At 41.1% G+C, this 17,312-nt stretch overlaps 1 protein-coding gene across 2 annotated transcripts in view; it reads left to right on the top strand.

Moving 5' to 3' along the window:
* The window catches only part of SLC23A2 (solute carrier family 23 member 2), a 124,327-nt gene that overhangs the window by 73,982 nt on the left and 33,033 nt on the right, over nucleotides 1-17,312 (top strand). Inside the window, exons 2-4 of one of the 2 annotated variants that reach the window (XM_073325291.1) lie at nucleotides 3,932-4,281; nucleotides 10,767-10,883; nucleotides 13,779-13,936. In XM_073325291.1, the coding sequence (XP_073181392.1) occupies nucleotides 10,824-10,883; nucleotides 13,779-13,936 (218 nt within the window). In that variant the 5' untranslated portion in view covers nucleotides 3,932-4,281; nucleotides 10,767-10,823. The remainder of the gene's footprint in view (nucleotides 1-3,931; nucleotides 4,282-10,766; nucleotides 10,884-13,778; nucleotides 13,937-17,312) is intronic. The other variant, XM_073325290.1, reaches the window with a different exon arrangement.

The following is a 17,312-nucleotide window of genomic DNA, read 5'->3' as shown; positions in this document are numbered from 1 at the left end:
TCCTCCTTGTAACAACCTTTTATGTACTTGAAAACTGTGATCATGTTGTGATGGGATGGATCACAGAAACCCCCTTGGGAGCTGCCACCTGATGTGCCAGGACTACTTCTGCTCCTACTTTCCTGCTTTGTCAGCTTAGGACTTCAGTGCCCTGCCTGGTTTGAGCCAGACCCGCTAGCCTGCTGCAAACCCAGACCCAGGTCTGAACCATGTCCCCTAACAGCTGTAGGCTTAACTGAAAGCAGCTTACGAAAGTGTGCCTGTCTTTAACACTCAGATGCCCAACTCCCAATGGGGTCCAAACCCTAAATAAATCCATTTTACCCTGTATAAAGCTGATACAAGGTAAACTCATAAATTGTTCGCCCTCTGTAATACTGATAGAGAGATATGCACAGCTGTTTTCCCCTCCCCCCCAAATACTAATACATACTCTGGGTTAATTAATAAGTAAAAAGTGATTTTATTAAATACAGAAAGTAGGATTTAAGTGGTTCCAAGTAGTAACAGACAGAACGAAGTGAATTACCAAGCAAAACAAAATAAAACATGCAAATCTATGCTAATACCGTAAGAAGCTGAATACAGATAAAATCTCACCCTTAGAGATGTTTCAGTAAATTTCTTTCACAGACTGGAAGCCTTTCTAGTCTGGGCACAATTCGTTCCCCTGGTACAGCTCTTGTTCCAGCTCAGGTGATAGCTAGGGGATTTCGCATGATGGCTCCCTCCTTGTTCTGTTCCACCCACTTATATATCTTTTCCATAACGTGGGAATCCTTTGTCCCTCTGGGTTCCCACCCCTCCTTCTCAGTGGAAAAGCACCAGGTTAAAGATGGATTCCAGTTCAGGTGACATGATCACATGTCCTGTGAGACCCCGAAGCCTTCATTCCTCCCAGCCTGACTCACAGGAAGGCCTGCCTGCAACCAGAGCCATCCACAGTCAATTGTCTTGGTTGATGGGAGCCATCAAGATTCCAAATCGCCATTAATGGCCCACGCTTCACATAACTACAGTAGGCCCTCATTAGAGTTATATTTCATATTTCTAGTTTCAAATACAAGAGTGATACATTTATACAAATAGGATGACCACAGTCACTAGATTATAAGCTTTGTAATGATACCTTACAAGAGACCTTTTGCATGAAGCATATTTTAGTTACATTATATTCACACTTATACTTTTATAAAATCATATAGAGTGCGTCACACGTCCCCTCTGTCTTCTCTTCTCCAGACTAAACACATCCAATTTTTTCAATCTTCCCTCATAGGTCATGTGTTCTAGACCTTTAATCATTTTTGTTGCTCTTCCCTGAACTTGCTCCAATTTGTCCACATCTTTCCTGAAACGTGGCGCCCAGAACTGGGTACAATACTTCAGTTGAGGCCTAATCAGCGTGGAGTAGAGCGGAAGAATTACTTCTCGTGTCTTGCTTACAACACTCCTGCTAATACATCCCAGAATGATGTTTGCTTTTTTTGTAACAGCGTCGCTATCTTACAACAAAAAAACTTCAAATCCAGACTCCAGCGAGAAACTGCTGAATTGGAATTCATTTGCAAATTGGATACTATTAATTTAGGCTTAAATAGAGACTGGGAGTGGCTAAGTCATTATGCAAGGTAGCCTATTTCCCCTTGTTTTTTCCTCCCCCCCCCCCCCCCCCCGACGTTCTGGTTAAACTTGGAGAGTGGTCACTTTGGATGAGCTATTGCCAGCAGGAGAGTGAGTTTGTGTGTGTGTGTGTGTGTGTGTGTGTGTGTTTCCGGGGGGCGGGGGGGAGGTGAGAGAGCCTGGATTTGTGCTGGAAATGGCCCACCTTGATTATCATGCACATTGTAGGGAGAGTGGTCACTTTGGATGAGCTATTACCAGCAGGAGAGTGAATTTGTGTGTGTGGTTTTTGGAGGGGGGTGAGGGAGTGAGAGAACCTGGATTTGTGCAGGAAATGGCCCACCTTGATTATCATACACATTATGAAGAGTGGTCACTTTGGATGGGCTATTACCAGCAGGAGAGTGAGTTGGGGGGGGGGGGGGGCGGAGGGTGCTGGATTTGTGCTGGAAATGGCCCAACTTGATGATCACTTTAGATAAGCTATTACCAGCAGGACAGTCGGGTGGGAGGAGGTATTGTTTCATGGTCTCTGTGTGTATATAATGTCTTCTGCAGTTTCCACGGTATGCATCCGATGAAGTGAGCTGTAGCTCACGAAAGCTCATGCTCAAATAAATTGGTTAGTCTCTAAGGTGCCACAAGTACTCCTTTTCTTTTTGCGAAGACAGACTAACACGGCTGTTACTCTGAAACCTAGCATTACACTGTTGACTCATATTTAGCTTGTGATCCACACTAACTCCCAGTCTCTTTCCGCAGTACTCCTTCCAAGGCAGTCATTTCCCATTTTGTATGTGTGCAACTGATTGTTCCTTCCTAAGTGGACTACTTTGCATTTGTCCTTATTGAATTTCATCCTATTGACTTCAGACCATTTCTCCAGTTTGTGCAGATCATTTCGCATTTTAATCCTATCCTCCAAAGCACTTGCAACCCCTCCCAGCTTGGTATCGTCCGCAAACTTTATAAGTGTACTCTCTCTGACATTATCTAAATCCTTGATGAAGATATTGAACAGAACCGGACCCAGAACCAATCCCTGCGGGACCCCGCTCGTTATGCCCTTCCAGCTTGAGTGTGAACCACTGATAACTACTCTCTGGGAGTGATTTTCAAACCAGTTATGCACCCACCTTATAGTAGCTCTATCTAGGTCGTATCGACGTTGCAAGAGAACACAGATAGAGAAAGAGCTAATAAGGCAGGGCAATGATGCAAACAGGCAGAATATGCAAGAATGTAAAAGAATCTTAGCTTTTCTGGTGTGTAGGCAGTAAGATTCTTGTATATCGGTCTGCATGGGCAAAAACAAGTGTTTAAGCTGAGTTATCTCTGTTGAGTTAGGCCTTATCTAAACAAGAACGTTGCCCCAGTTTAACTTAAATGTTAAACTAATTTAAGTTAAAACAGTGGAAACCCATGTGGATGCACTTCTGATTAAGAATAGTTTATTTTGGTTAGCTTTAACACCTTTCTAATCAACTTAAATGAAATTGAAATCAACTTGGTTTATCCAATTCACAGTGGCCACACATGGCTTTTGGTTCCAGTTTAACTAAGGGCCAAGTTACATCTCTCAAGCGTGTGAAAAATCCACCCCCTGAGAGATGTAGCTATAAGAACCTTATCCTTGGTGTAGACAGTGCTACATTGATGGAAGAATTCTTCTGTCAACCTAGCAACTGTCTCCCATGGAAGGGGATTACCTATGCCACAGAAGTGGTGCAGCTGGGTTGCTCTAGTCTTTACAGTGTAAGCATACCCCAAAGCTGGTTAATATCCCACCTTTAATTGAAATGGGTGATGCTTTCTCATCATGAGGAAGCTGTAGGTAACTCAACTGAAAACCCCTCAGTGCTCACATAAGCATAGTTTAATGCCTTTAAGATTGTCAGCACAAGCGCAACACGGCCATCTCAAAGAATCTTAAAGGTGATAAACTATACCTATGCGGGTATTGAGGGGGGATTTAAGTCAAATTAATCTGATTAGATTAGAAAGGCACATCTTTTTTTGCCGTGTAGACAGATCCTCTGACATACCTGCTGGTTCGCAAGAATGGACCAGTCCGAGCAAGAAGAGGTGATGCCTTTGGAGTAGTCTAGTGTCACTTACATGCATCCGTTCTGGGTTATCAGTGTGTGTTGAGAGTTGGGGTTACATCTGTTGCGTTAAACTGCTTTTATATATAATGTGTTCTCATGCTATGTCAAATACATGGCATATGCCTGTCCATGTCATGCCCGAAACCTTTCAAAAACAGGCAGATGTGAACTGATAAGTGTTCATCATTTCTGCCTTCCAGTAAGAAGGTGCACACCACACGATGCAATGCCCATGGGGTCATCACAGAAGAAGACAGTCAGCTGACCATCCTGGACACACCTGGCCTCATCAGCCCCATGAAAGCCAAAAGGCATAATCTGGAAAAATCCCTGAGACATGATCCATGGGACAGCATGAAACATGCAGACTTAGGTGGATCTGCTGAAGAGAGAGGCCCTTCTGCTGGACCTGGTCACTGAGCTCACAGAAGGAGGCGTAAATGGAAAGAAACGGAAAGTGTCTTGTTTCTTCCTCCATCAGAATTAGCTCTTTACCTTTTACAATGCAATTTTGTTTCATTGCTGATGGTTACGTTAAACTCGGGGCTAGGTAAGCTCTGCTAATTGCTCTGTTAGCTTGCCACTATGGTATTGCTAAAATCATGTAGAATTTGGGGCCTGGTTCAAGGTGGGGCTCTTTTTAATCAACTTTTTAAAAAATCTGACAAAATAGCCACTACTAGACACAGCACCTTTGTGATGCAAGAAGTAAATTGTGGGGGTTTTTTTCCCCCCCTCACACTTGACCTTTATAAGAGTTGCTTTGCTGTTGCAACTCCTTTTGATTTCAGCCCCTCTCTGGATTGGGCCTATGAATTTTGAAGTCGGCTTCAAAGAGACGGTTCTGTGGCACTCCATGCACTGCTTTCGTCCAAGTCTTTGTGCACATTTTACTTATTTGCAGTCTTTGCAGATTTTCTAATCTGTCATCTTTATCGTCCGATTTTCCTTTTGAGAAATCTGTATTTCTAATAGGGATGAAATATTTGTTCTTTGACTGGTGGAAAATATTTCATAAAAAGCCTTGAATCGGATAGCACAGGAAGCTGCTTGCTCTATTACAGTAAAAACATAATAGATTAGGTGGTGGCAAACATGAGCTATGTCCCTTTCCCTTCTTTAATGAGAAGGACGACACAAAGCTGTCTGTAGGCTGTCGTGTCTCATCCCTTGAAACTGGTTCACTGTTTATGGGGGAGATTTTCAAAGGCACAAAGGGGAATTAGGAACCCAAGTCCCTGTGACTTTCAGTGAGAGTTGGGTGCATAACTGTCGTTTGTGCCTTTGAAAATCTCTCCTTAAACCTGGCTGCGGGGCTATCTGAAAGAATTAAGGATCTCTTAATCCTAGAGGGTGGAGTAGGGGAGGGCTTTAATCTATTCCATCAGCCTTACTCATGCTGGTAGATAGAACTATAAGTGTCAGTAGTCATTATGGGATTACTCTTCAGTCATGTTGTATACCTGTTAAACAAGTGGGCTTTCTATATTGAAACAAACGTTGACTTTCACAGATTTTTGTGAAACTAAAGAATCTTGATTACTGTATTTCCCCTAGTACTGTTGGTGTTAAGCCATATAAGTGACATCTTTGTGATGAGTGTTAATACACCAAGGACTGGAGAGCTTCTTTAAGGAAAACCTTATTTGGGGTTTGAACCCCAAATGCCATTAGACCTTTGACTGTGAGACGCGGGGACTGGATGATGGGGGATAGATTGCTCGATAATTGCCATGTTCTGATCATTATCTCTGAAGCATCTGGTACTGGATATTGGCCTCATTGGACTATTGGTCTGACCCATTATGGCCTTTCTTATGTTCTTATAACCTTCCCTTTTGTAATCTAGACTCTGTAGCCTGAAATGTTTCAAGTGAAACTGTATGGAATAGTATCAGAGGAGTAGCCACAAAAACAAAAAGGAGTCTGGTGGCACCTTAGAGGAACAGATTTATTTGGGCATAAGCTTTGGTGGGTAAAAAAACACTTCTTGTATGTAAAAAAACAAAACATAATATGGAATATCCCATGCATCTGGAATATATGGAAAAGTTATTGTTCTGGTGACCAAATTACCAAAACTTTTAAAAATGACTGTTAAAAATATCTGACTTGAAGGTAGCTTTAGTTATAATTATATATTTATATTAGGTTTTTATAGCGACCTTTAGAATCCAGTTCTGCTATTCATCTTTAAAATTTAGACTAAAAATAGGCAATGTTAAAACAGGCATCAGTGTGTTAATTCATTGTCAATGTGTTTTGCTTTGAAATGATCTAAAATCACACACTTCATGGAAAGGTGTTTGTTAAACCAGAGGGACATAAATGAGATTTTGAGAAGAGCTGCGTAGATTCTTTTCTTTATTAATATTTAGTTAGTTCCTTAACTATCTCAAAGTCTTTAGAAAATCTAAGAGGTTTTTAGCCATAACTTTGGAAGGCTAATAATATACCAGCGTAATTTTGGATTATATTGTATTTAACAAGAACGTTAGATAAATACCTGAAACAAAGTCAACAATGTATCGAATTGTCTAGATGCAGAAAACCTTTTATCCTAGAGTCTAGCTGCGAACACTAAGCTTACTCAGAGAGGCATAAAAAATGATTATTTCTGTTTCTAATGCCACCTTTGTCATATAATATTTTAGCTGGCAAAACTCCAGTTTTCATTACGGTACTGCAAAGATGAACTTTTTGGCAACTGGTGACTTGTAAATTTTATCTGATGCTAATATTGCACCATGGGGATTGGGTCACATCAAAGCAAAGACACCTTAATATGCAAAATTTATTATGGTAAAACCACCATAGTAGGTTGGTCTTCAGATTTGAAAGCATGCATTAGCTGACTAATTTTTTGGCCTAAATGGTATTTCTATCTGTTCTCCACTGATTTCTTGTTAACTCCTTAACTCCTCATCCAGTTCTAGGACAATTTAGCCATCTACATGCCAGTGTAACTCAGATTACATTACATGGAAGGAAAACATCCATTCATTGCTTCGACTCAGTTCTGGGTACTTCTTTTTCTGTGTCTCTTTTTTTAAGCTGTACGTGAACAGGATTGTAAATAGTGCACAATATAATTTTCCCTATATAGATAGTGAACTTTATCAGCTAAACCTGCTTGATTTAGGAACTTGTTAGAGGTGAAAGGAGAGGGCTTTATCCATTAGCCATCTAGTGTGGGAGATAATGGTTGACACTGTAATTTCCTTTATGTAAACATCTCTCTTCGGTTTATCAGTCACCCCTAACAGTATCGGTATCAATTATGTTCCTTTTTTTGTTCTCTTCCTCATAAAATATCACTCATCAAAGACCACACAAGGCTTAAACCAAAAAGTTCAAAGTGAAGACGACTAAAATTTGTATAATCTGTGGCGAGTAAATATGCACGCTAACACGTATCCGTCTGTAGACTATGAATGCTAAATTATCTGACACCTGTTAGTCCCAATATTAGACCTGCTAGCCAGAATGAAAATAGCTGCACTGCCCTATGGCTCCAATTTAGAAAAATAAACACGTGTGCACTGCTTATTGCACAATTGATTTAATTGTAAAGTGTTGTCAGTTAGCTCATCATATAACACTTTAAAAAATGTCTCTTGCATTATGTCTCTTGCATTTTTGTCTTCTGGCTTCTCTCCGCTTCTTTATTTTTTTCCCTTTTATTAGGTCACAGTGTAAGTCTGTCAATTTATTTTTGGTGCCTTTCTTTCCTTTTGCTTTGTTTCCTTACTCTGTGTGGTTTCTCTCTCTCTCTCTCTCAAAATATACATTTCTATATCGGTCCCACTTCCCTCGCCCCACTAAAAAACCGTTCAGTAATCTGCTTGTTTTCCAATCTATTCCATCACGCAAATCCACAAATTTGGTGTCACACTTACTCCCATCAAATGACTCATGACACGTTCCAGGGTGCAATCCAGACCAGTGAGGGGTTGTCACCGCTTGCCTTGCAACTTTGGGTGCCTCACAATGTTTTGATGATGAAGCCCCCAAACTGGGCTGCTCACAAACAGCCTTCTTGCATACAGGTCACACCCAAAGGGCTGGACAGTGCAGAACACAATATTTTGGAAAAATACAGACCTGGAGTAGAGTGTGGTGGGGTTATCCTGCAAGTATAGTATCTGAGGATGGTGGAAGCCAGAGTGTGGTTGGTATGTAGCTGACAGACTGCTGGGCTCAGAGTTGCTGGATGTGTGTTTGAATTTTTTCGATTTCTAAATGTATTTTCAGGTTTTTAATCTCTTTCGTCGCAGATGGGTGGGTTGTAAACTTGTGTCTGGGTGGGGAATGGCCAGGTAGGACAGTGGGCCAATAAATAACGCTTTTATCTCCAGGCTGTGACTACACGAAGCTTTCTTTGAAAATTTCCCGCCGTCACTGTAGAACTGGTGCAATATCACCAGTCCTGTGAAGAACAGGGGGGAGTGTTTCAGGGTAGTAAGGTGCTAATGCAGCTGTGGACAGTTATTGGAAGCTCTTCAGCATAGCTGCAGACCAAGAGAAGAGGCCAACGGGGGGCAAGGACCAATGAAGGCACATCGGCATTCCCAAATTATGGCCTGGAGTTTGCATGAAATCTGGTACCCAATGTTGAGGCATTCTGAACATGTGTGAAGGCCAAAATGTCACTCGAGCCCACTGTGTCATAGGCAACTTGTCAAGGTCAGGCCACTCAGTCTTTGGAAGGACTTGACCTTGGAAAGTTACCCAGGACTTTGGCGTGTTGAGGTGTTCTGTTGGATAATGGGGCAAGTGAGAATTTCGCCTTCAGGAGTGTAGGGCAACTGTCCATCCTGTTTAATTTGTGCTCCTAGATGGATGGCTTCACCAAAACAACTCTGGCATTGTTCACAAGGAAACAGTTTGTCTCTGTTGGTATTCGGCTTAGCTTGTATTTAACAGGGTGGCGGTGTTTCCCTCTTGACCCTTTTTAGTCAGTATGTTGATGACTTAGGCAAAAAATTAATTAAAATACAAAATCCCCTTTGATAAACAATCCTCAGCAAGTACGTATGCTAATCTCCGAGCAAAAGGAAGGATGAAGAGAAATGTATACAGGCACAGAAACACTCTTAAGAAGTTGAACAGAACTTTATTGCAACGAGACTGAAACCATCACAGAAATTTCTCTTGAAGTATACTTAAATTCCCAGGAGAGGGCTCTTCTTTTCCGAAAGACTGTCAATCTCAATTTGTCCTTAGCCCTCTTTAGACTGGGCTCTTCTGGTTGTCCGGCTGCGTAACCTAATGAAGAGGAAAAGTCCCCATGTCACATAAAGGTGCCATCGGGTCTCCCCACATTTTCACTAACCTCTGCATCTCCCTCTCTTCCACCCTCCCAGGGCCAGCTTTCCTTTCCCTACTGATGCTCTTCACTCAGCTTTGTCTTCACTGACGCAAAGCAAAACGTGCTGTAGTTATCTTGCTGTATAATCCTGAGTGAAGACAGAGGCACTTACTGTCTACCATGAGAGTGGCTAGGTGAGGTCAGTGCTATGTACCTCCTCCCCATGGTTAACCTCACCTAATTTACCTCTCATAAAAATAAATTGCCTTTTCTCCACTCTGTTTTTAGCTATCCTTTGGTTAAAGCATACCCTTAGTGCTGCTGCTGGTCTGGCAGACGGGAGCCACGCTGAACAGCTTCCCCACAGTGATCATTTAGGAGCTATCCCTCCCATTTCAACCATTCCTTCAACAAAACACGGAATTTAACGTTTTGAGTAAGCTTCTAGGATACGAATATCGCTGTACTCTGCACAGAAAAATCTCAATGTCCTCATTCTTCCTCAGCCCCCTATGTAACTTATCTGAGTATGGATGTGTAGCCCAGGCAGTTGTATTTGTTTTGCTAACAAAATCAGTGCTGTGTGAAAAGGAAATGTCATGGGTCAGTTGATTTCCGTGACGCTTTGGACAATAAACTAAATTTGGGTCATGTAGGAATTCTACTTGGATTTATCTCAATAAAGGGAAGGGGAGTCTGGTAAAGTTATCAGTTTTGCGGTAAGGCTTCTTCATGTGAATTTGTTCAGTGTGGATTAGGCCAGAACAGTAGTTACATAAGTTATGATTCAGGGTTTAAAATGATAAAATCAAATCCTCCCTCCTGCTCAAATGTTCTTGGCACTACAAGACATGTAGGTATTTTGATCTCAGAGTTTTAATTCCCCAGTTTTGAAATGAAGCCATTAAAATTGTATTTAAAATATTTTGCTGTAGAAAATAGGATAATGATTCTGAAATTATTGCAGACTATCTCAGGAGGCTGGAAGGTACTACCCTACATGTAGCTGCCTTTCCAGTTATCTGCATGCTCTCTCCTAATTAGGATGTATTAATGTGTATAGGCCAAATTCAGATCTCGTTTACACTTGGTAAATCCAGAGTAACTCAGTTGGTCTGTATTAAAGATGCTCTGGATTTACCTCATGTAGCCACATCAACATGTTTTCCTACATGCTTCAGTGTGCAGCAGCAACCCCATAGGGTTTGCTATGTTGCTAAAAATGATTGCGCATGACAAAAATAAGTAAGAGGCCATCTTAGAATGAAATCACAATAGTTGAAACGTTGTTGCCCTCAGTTTAGATCTCTTATGCAAGGATAGCCATTTTACTTTTGAAATATCCATTGTAGAATGTTCTGCTCCTTAACTCTTTTTTCTCATTCTCCTTCTTTGTGTAAACCAATCAGTCATGATAATCCCCGTTTAGTTTGGCATAATCTGCTGCCAAAGTGGTTATATCACAAATGGAGGATTATGCTTTGTTTGTGTGAATAAGCAGGGGATGGGTTATGAAAGAGAATCTTTTTATGCATGCTCAGTAGTTAGAGTTGAGGATAGCGGTTGATCATTTCAAAAGTTAAAGCTTTAATATGCACCGATGTTGCTTTGGAATAATAGAACCCCGTCCTCTTCAAGAGTCCCTTAGAAGTCTAACATTCCAAATTCAGTTATTCTTCCGTAACATTAAACTGCTGTTGGCTTTTCCTCTTTTAATTTAACAGAGTTCTCTGGCAGAGACACTGGACAGCAGTGGAAGTTTAGATGCGCAGAGAGCTGACATGATTTACACAATTGAGGATGTTCCTCCCTGGTACCTCTGCATATTCTTGGGGTTACAGGTACATTTCAAGACGCATATTTCTGAAGAAATCCATTTTTTGTTTATAATCTTTAAAAATGCTGAACATTTTCTTATGTAGTACATAATGGTACGTGATACAGATATTCAGCAATGTTAGTGACTTGCCTTCTGCTTTGAGTCCATTTGATTACTTACTGAAGTGGTTTGGAAGGCTGGAAGCCCACTCTGGCAACAGAGTTATGTGTATTGTGAATGAAGCAGAACGGATGGAAAGTACTACTGGGGAATTATAAAACAGCTGGAAGCTTATAAAAGTCTTATCTATTTGTTATGCTTCCCTACTTTCATATCTGTACTAATTTTTATTGTGGCAAGATAGCCTTCCTGCAAAATGTCTCCTTCCCTTCACCACCACCTCACTAGAATTCACCCATGGACAATGAGCTATAATGTTGCTTGCTAGCTGTTGCATTTCAGGAATTACTGGAGACTTGCGTCACAAATAACCATTTGGGCTGCTGCCTAACAAAGTGTTCCTTAATTCAACTAAAAATTAAAATTCGGTAACAACTTGTCACTCATGAATTCATGTGGGGATAATACAGGGGGATGGAAGATGAGAGAGATGCTGTGTTAATGTTCAGATCTTTCTCGGAGGTTCTGCTTTTAGGAGAGTTAGTTCTGGGAATGACTAGCACCAATTTGGCAGCATCCACTGTCTGGAAAGCTGGTTAATTATGAAAAAAAAACACCACCCCCTGCCTGCTGAGTTTCCTGTACATTTCAGGCATTTGTACTTTCTGTTAGTTAGAGAGTTAGACTATGTCTACTCTAGGAGTGCTTTTCTGGAATAGGAATATCAGTGTACTGTACCGGCAAAGTGCTTCGAGTGTGGGCACAACTAGACCGGCAAGGCTGTGCTTTGTACTGGTATAATAATTGGTCAACGAAACAACCTCGAGTGGTAAAAGCACAGTTTTGCTGATATAGCTCTGTCTAAACTACAGACTTCTGCCAGGACAGCTTTGTTGGTCATGCATCTCACTCTGCATCCTTGACCAATGCCAGCAGAAGTCTGTCGCGTAGATGTGGCCATAGTAGAACTTAACAGACAGCCAAGACAGCTGGATTCTAGTCGCTGTTTCGCTGTGAATGTGGGCAAGTCCGTTCATCTCTCTCCCCCTCTCTGAAAGGGGGAATAAAATTACCCCAAAGGAGTGTTGAGACTTCATTAGTATTTGTAAAAATACTTGGAGATCCTCAAATAAACGACAACTCAGAAATCCAAAGTGGCTTATTTTTCTGCCTGCATTGATTCATCAGCCAGCACTGCGGGAATTTTCTTTTTCTTATGTAGTTGAACATACAGCTTTTTAATATATTTTTTTTAAATCTACTTGGATTGGAGCAGAATAAATCCATGATTGGCTCATCTCTAACATTCCAGAATTTATCTCCTATATAGTTTTCATACTGAAGTACTATTTAAATTCATGTCTAATCAGACAGTCCGTCATGTGATCCTCATATGAATTAATTTGGTAGACAGGAGAAATGTGGTGGACATAATATACCTGGACTTCAGCAAGGCTTTTGACACAGTCCCACAGGACATTCTGATAAGTCTGCTGGAGAAATGCTGGCTCAGCAGAACGACCGTTCAGTGGATATACAATTGGTTAAAGAACAGCAAACTAAGAGTAACTATTAATGGAATGATGGGGGATTAGAGGGAGGTCTGAAGTGGGGTTGCACAGGGATCTGTTCTGGGTCTAGTGATGTTGAACATCTTTATTAATGACCTGGATGTAGGAATAAAGAGCATAATGATCAGATTTGCAGATAACACACAGCTGCGGGGGAGGGGGGAGATAGCGGTTTTCAAATACTCAAAAGCACAGCTGCCAACTTTCACATGGTAAATACGCACCCCGACTTCCATAATAAGCCAAAAATCAAGCTAATCCCATTTCAAAACAAGGCCCAAACCAGCCAATCCCTAAGAATCCCAACACTCTATCTGACAAGATCCCCCGGCGTGCAGTGTGGGACTTTGGTGGACCTGCTGTGCACCCCTGACTCTCTCCCTCCTTGCCCCGACTTGCCGGGAGCTGATAAAAAAAAAAAAGAAGCAACAAGCTGCTACAAGCCAAACAAGCAAAAAGCTACAAACCAAAAACTAGCCAAAAAGCAACTCACAAGCCAATTAAGCCCAAAACAAGCCCGATTTCTGCTTTTTTTTTCTGCAGGTTTGGCATGTCTGCTTAAAAGGCTGCCATAAAAAAAGAGAAGAATTGTTCTGTTTTGCCACAGAGTTCAGGAGAAGAGGCAACGGGTTCAAACTATAGGATAGCAGATTTAGATTAAGTCACAGGAAAAACTTCCTAACTGTAAGAATTGTAGGACAATGGAACAGACTGCCTCCGGAGATTGTGGAAACTTCTTCACTAGAGGCTTTCGAAAGAAGGCTGGATAGCCATCCGTCTTGGATGGTGTAGACACAACAAATCCTGCATCTTGGCAGGGGTTTAGACTAGATGACGCTTGTGGTCCCTTCAAACCCTGTGATTTTGTGTGGTTTCAAAATGGAGGGAGCTGTTTTTCTGCTTCTGTAAGTTGGAAGCTGCTTCAGCCTGGTTACCTAGATACCTACTCATCAAGAATAAGAACAGGAACCACTGAGCTTTGTAAATAGCCTAATTTATCATCTATAAGTAGAAGTCATTAGTAGTTGGCTAAAAGTAGCTAAACATGGAAAGTAAAAAACACTAGGAATTAAAATATTTGGAATCGGAATTGAGAAAGCAATGAGAGTTGGTGGTTAATTTAAAACAATAAATAAACTGAGTGCAGAGGAAAAATAGTGCATCTTGGGGCTTCTCGTATGTGTGATTAGCAGTGTTAACACGCTGTTCATTGTTTGTGTTCGCAGCACTACCTGACATGTTTTAGTGGAACTATAGCTGTACCTTTTTTGCTAGCTGACGCCATGTGTGTTGGATTTGACCAGTGGGCAACCAGCCAACTGATTGGGACCATTTTCTTCTGTGTGGGAATCACTACTTTGTTACAAACCACTTTTGGATGCAGGTGAGATCCAAACTCCTACGTCATTCTTTATTGTTGAGATGCTGATGGTGGGGTACACATCTCTTTAATTGTACAGGATACCTTGTGTGATCCAAGAAGTGCATAGGATATTTCAGAAGGATGAATGTGAAATACAGAATAACAGTTCAAACTCAAGCTTGCTCGGCAATAGGGTTGTCCCTTCCTAATTTTGGAAGGTTTAATGCACATAAAATGGATACGAAGTGTAAAAATAAGGCTGTCTCTACGCTTAAAACATTACAGCGGCATAGCTGCAGCTACACCACTGTAGCTCTTCAGTGTACGCTTACTGTACTCACGTATTAGTGTGACTGGAGGGGTTCTCCTGTCGCTGTAGTAAATCCACCTCCCCAAGAGGCCATAGCTAGTGTGATGGGTTGGATCACAGAAACCCCCTTGGGACTGCCAACTGATGTGCTGAGACTACCCCTGAAGCTTGGGACTTCAGAACCTTGCTTGTTTGAGTTAGACACGCTGGCTTGCTACAAACCCAGACCCAGGTCTGAACCACGTCCCCCAACAGCTGCAGGCTTACCTGAAAACAGCTTAAGAAGCGTTCCTGTCTCTAACACTGATGCCCAGCTCCCAATGGGGTCCAAACCCCAAATAAATCCGTTTTACCCTGTGTAAAGCTTTTACAAGGTAAACGCATAAAATTGTTCGCCCTCTATAACACTGAGAGAGAGAGAGGCACAGCTGTTTGTCCCCCCAGGCATTAATACGTACTCTGAGTTAGAATCACTTTTTACTTAGTAATTATTAAATACAAAAAGTAGGATTTAAGTGGTTCCAAGTAATAACAGACAGAACAAAGTGAATTACCAAGCAAAATAAAATAAAACACGCAAGTCTAAGTCTAGTACAGTACGAAAACTGAGTACAGATAAAATCTCACCGTCAGATGTTTCAAAAAGCTTCTGTCACAGACTGGACGCCTTCCTAGTCTGGGCACAATCCTTTCTCCTGGTACAAAGCCCTTGTTCCAGCTCAGGTGGTAGCTAGGGGATTTCTCATGATTGCTGCCCCCTTTGTTTTGTTCCACTCCCTTATATATCTTTTGTACCACGTGGGAATCCTTTGTCTCTCTCTGGGTTCCCACTCCTAGTTCTCAATGGAAAAGCACCAGGTTAAAGATGGATTTCAGTTCAGGTGACATGATCACATGTCACTGTAAAACTCCAAGCCCTCATTCCTCCCAGTCTGACTCACAGGAAGGCCTGGAAGCGAACAGAGCTATCCACAATTAATTGTCCTGGTTGATGGGCGCCATTAAGATTCCAAACTACCATTAATGGCCCACATTTTGCATAACTACAAAGCTATATTTCATATTTCTAGTTTCTGATACAAGAGGGATACATTTATACAAATAGGATGACCACACTCACTAGGTTATAAGCTTTGTAATGATACCTTACAAGAGACCTTTTGCATGAAGCATATTCCAGTTACATGATATTCACTCATTAGCATACTTTGATAAAATCATATTGAGTGCAACGTCACAGCGAGATCAATGGGAGAATTATTCCATCAATGTAGCACTGTAATAAACTTGCCTGAGGGTTAAGTTATTTTGCTACGTCACTCAGAGATGTGGATTTTTTGCACCCTTGAGCAATATAGCTGGGTTGATCTAATTTTCTGATGTAGACCAGCACTACATTTTGGATAACTGGGAAGCTGTTTTGAATGAAAGAAGGCATGAGCAGAATAAAAAGAGTAGAGGAGCGGGGAAATAGTGAGGAGAAACAAGGTGATTGAACACTGGGAAAAAAATGATTTAGCCTACTTTAAAGAGTGACTGCTTAGAATACTGTCCTCATACTAACTTCCAAAAGGTAACCAGTTGAAGTTTTGGTGTATGGACACAGTAACATCTACTGTTCCTTCTGTCATATTGTGCTGTGACAGTTTCCGCAAGGTGATTGTCAAAGTATGTTGAAATACTAGGATCTCTGGAGCCATATACTTGAAGAAGCTAATGTACGACTCTGATGCTTCAGGTTGCAGGTGTATATCAGTGAAAGCAAGTGACCTGTGTAGTTAATCATGCTTACAGCTGAGGATAAAATGCTCATCTAGAAGAGTCTCTCTGTTCTGTCGAAACCCTTGCACTTCGGAATCACTTTTACATAATTAAGGTAGATCATATAATAGACCTTAAGAAAAAGGAAGGGCAACTTCTTATCCCTGACCTTACTGTCTCTGCCAATAACATACCCTTTGCATATGTTCCCTTGTAAATTCCTTCTGTGGGAATGGGTGGGAAATAAAGGTCGTCTTTCTTAACTGCACAGAGGTGCCGGTATCACTTTACCACAAGCTGTCAAGGAACATAAGTGTTTGCTTGGGGGTTCCTGTATCTTTTACGCCACTGTTTCTGGAAGTGCTATTCTAATACGGTGACATATCTGAGACTAGTCCAAATACTGCCAGATTTTTAAAATAATACGTTATTGCCAAAACTGAGTACGTTCTAACAACAGTGAAGTTAAAATAAAAATAAAAAAGCACTTATCACTGTACTTGGAATACTGCGGAGAGAGTTTAACTAAACATTTACTTAAACCCTTGTTCATGCATTATTTGAGTCAAGGGATGGATAAAACCCACAAGGTTGTTTCTGCATCTTGAATAGAATCAAGAAAGAAAAATAAGACCAGAAGAAAGATACTCATTGTATTAGCATGTCCAAGCACTATTGTTCAAGTGTCACTTAATTTATCATAAAAATGATATAAGACGAAGTCTTAGACTTTCAGTGAAAAATGGACAATGTAGTTTAAATTAAAAACACTTACTCAAGAAACAGACTATTTGGGTGGAGGAGATCACTCAGTAGGGAGAAAAGGGCAAACCCGTTAAACAAGTAATTTAGGACTGTTAATGCAGGTCAGCCAAAGGGAAAAAATCCAAAACCTCTTCAGGCAATTCAGGCGTCCTGAGTCAAAGTCCTTGTGTTTGTTTTGTTTTCAATAGCCTGGAGAAAGAACTCAGCTGATCTGCCATCTCACCTTCCTTCTACCTCTTCAGAAAAGGTTCTTTGTCCTTTTCTTACCCTCAGCTTTTCTAAGAATTGTAAAGCTGCTTTGATATTTCTTTCATCAAATGCTTACTTCAGAAATAGGAAGGGATATTTTGTCTAGGTGAAATTGTCAGAAAGGAGAAAACAGAATTTGCTTTTTCCTAAGACCATGTTTTCCTTGAGACAAAATGCTCTGTCCCTCACATGTATTCGCAAAAAGAAAACGAGTACTTGTGGCACCTTAGAGACTAACCAATTTATTTGAGCATAAGCTTTCGTGAGCTACAGCTCATTTCATCGGTTGCATCCGATAAAGTGAGCTGTAGC

The sequence above is a fragment of the Lepidochelys kempii genome, chromosome 26 (assembly GCF_965140265.1).
Source record: "Lepidochelys kempii isolate rLepKem1 chromosome 26, rLepKem1.hap2, whole genome shotgun sequence".
NCBI lineage: Eukaryota > Metazoa > Chordata > Testudines > Cheloniidae > Lepidochelys > Lepidochelys kempii.
Note: the sequence above shows the minus strand (reverse complement) of the source record. Positions and strands in the feature narration are given on the sequence as shown.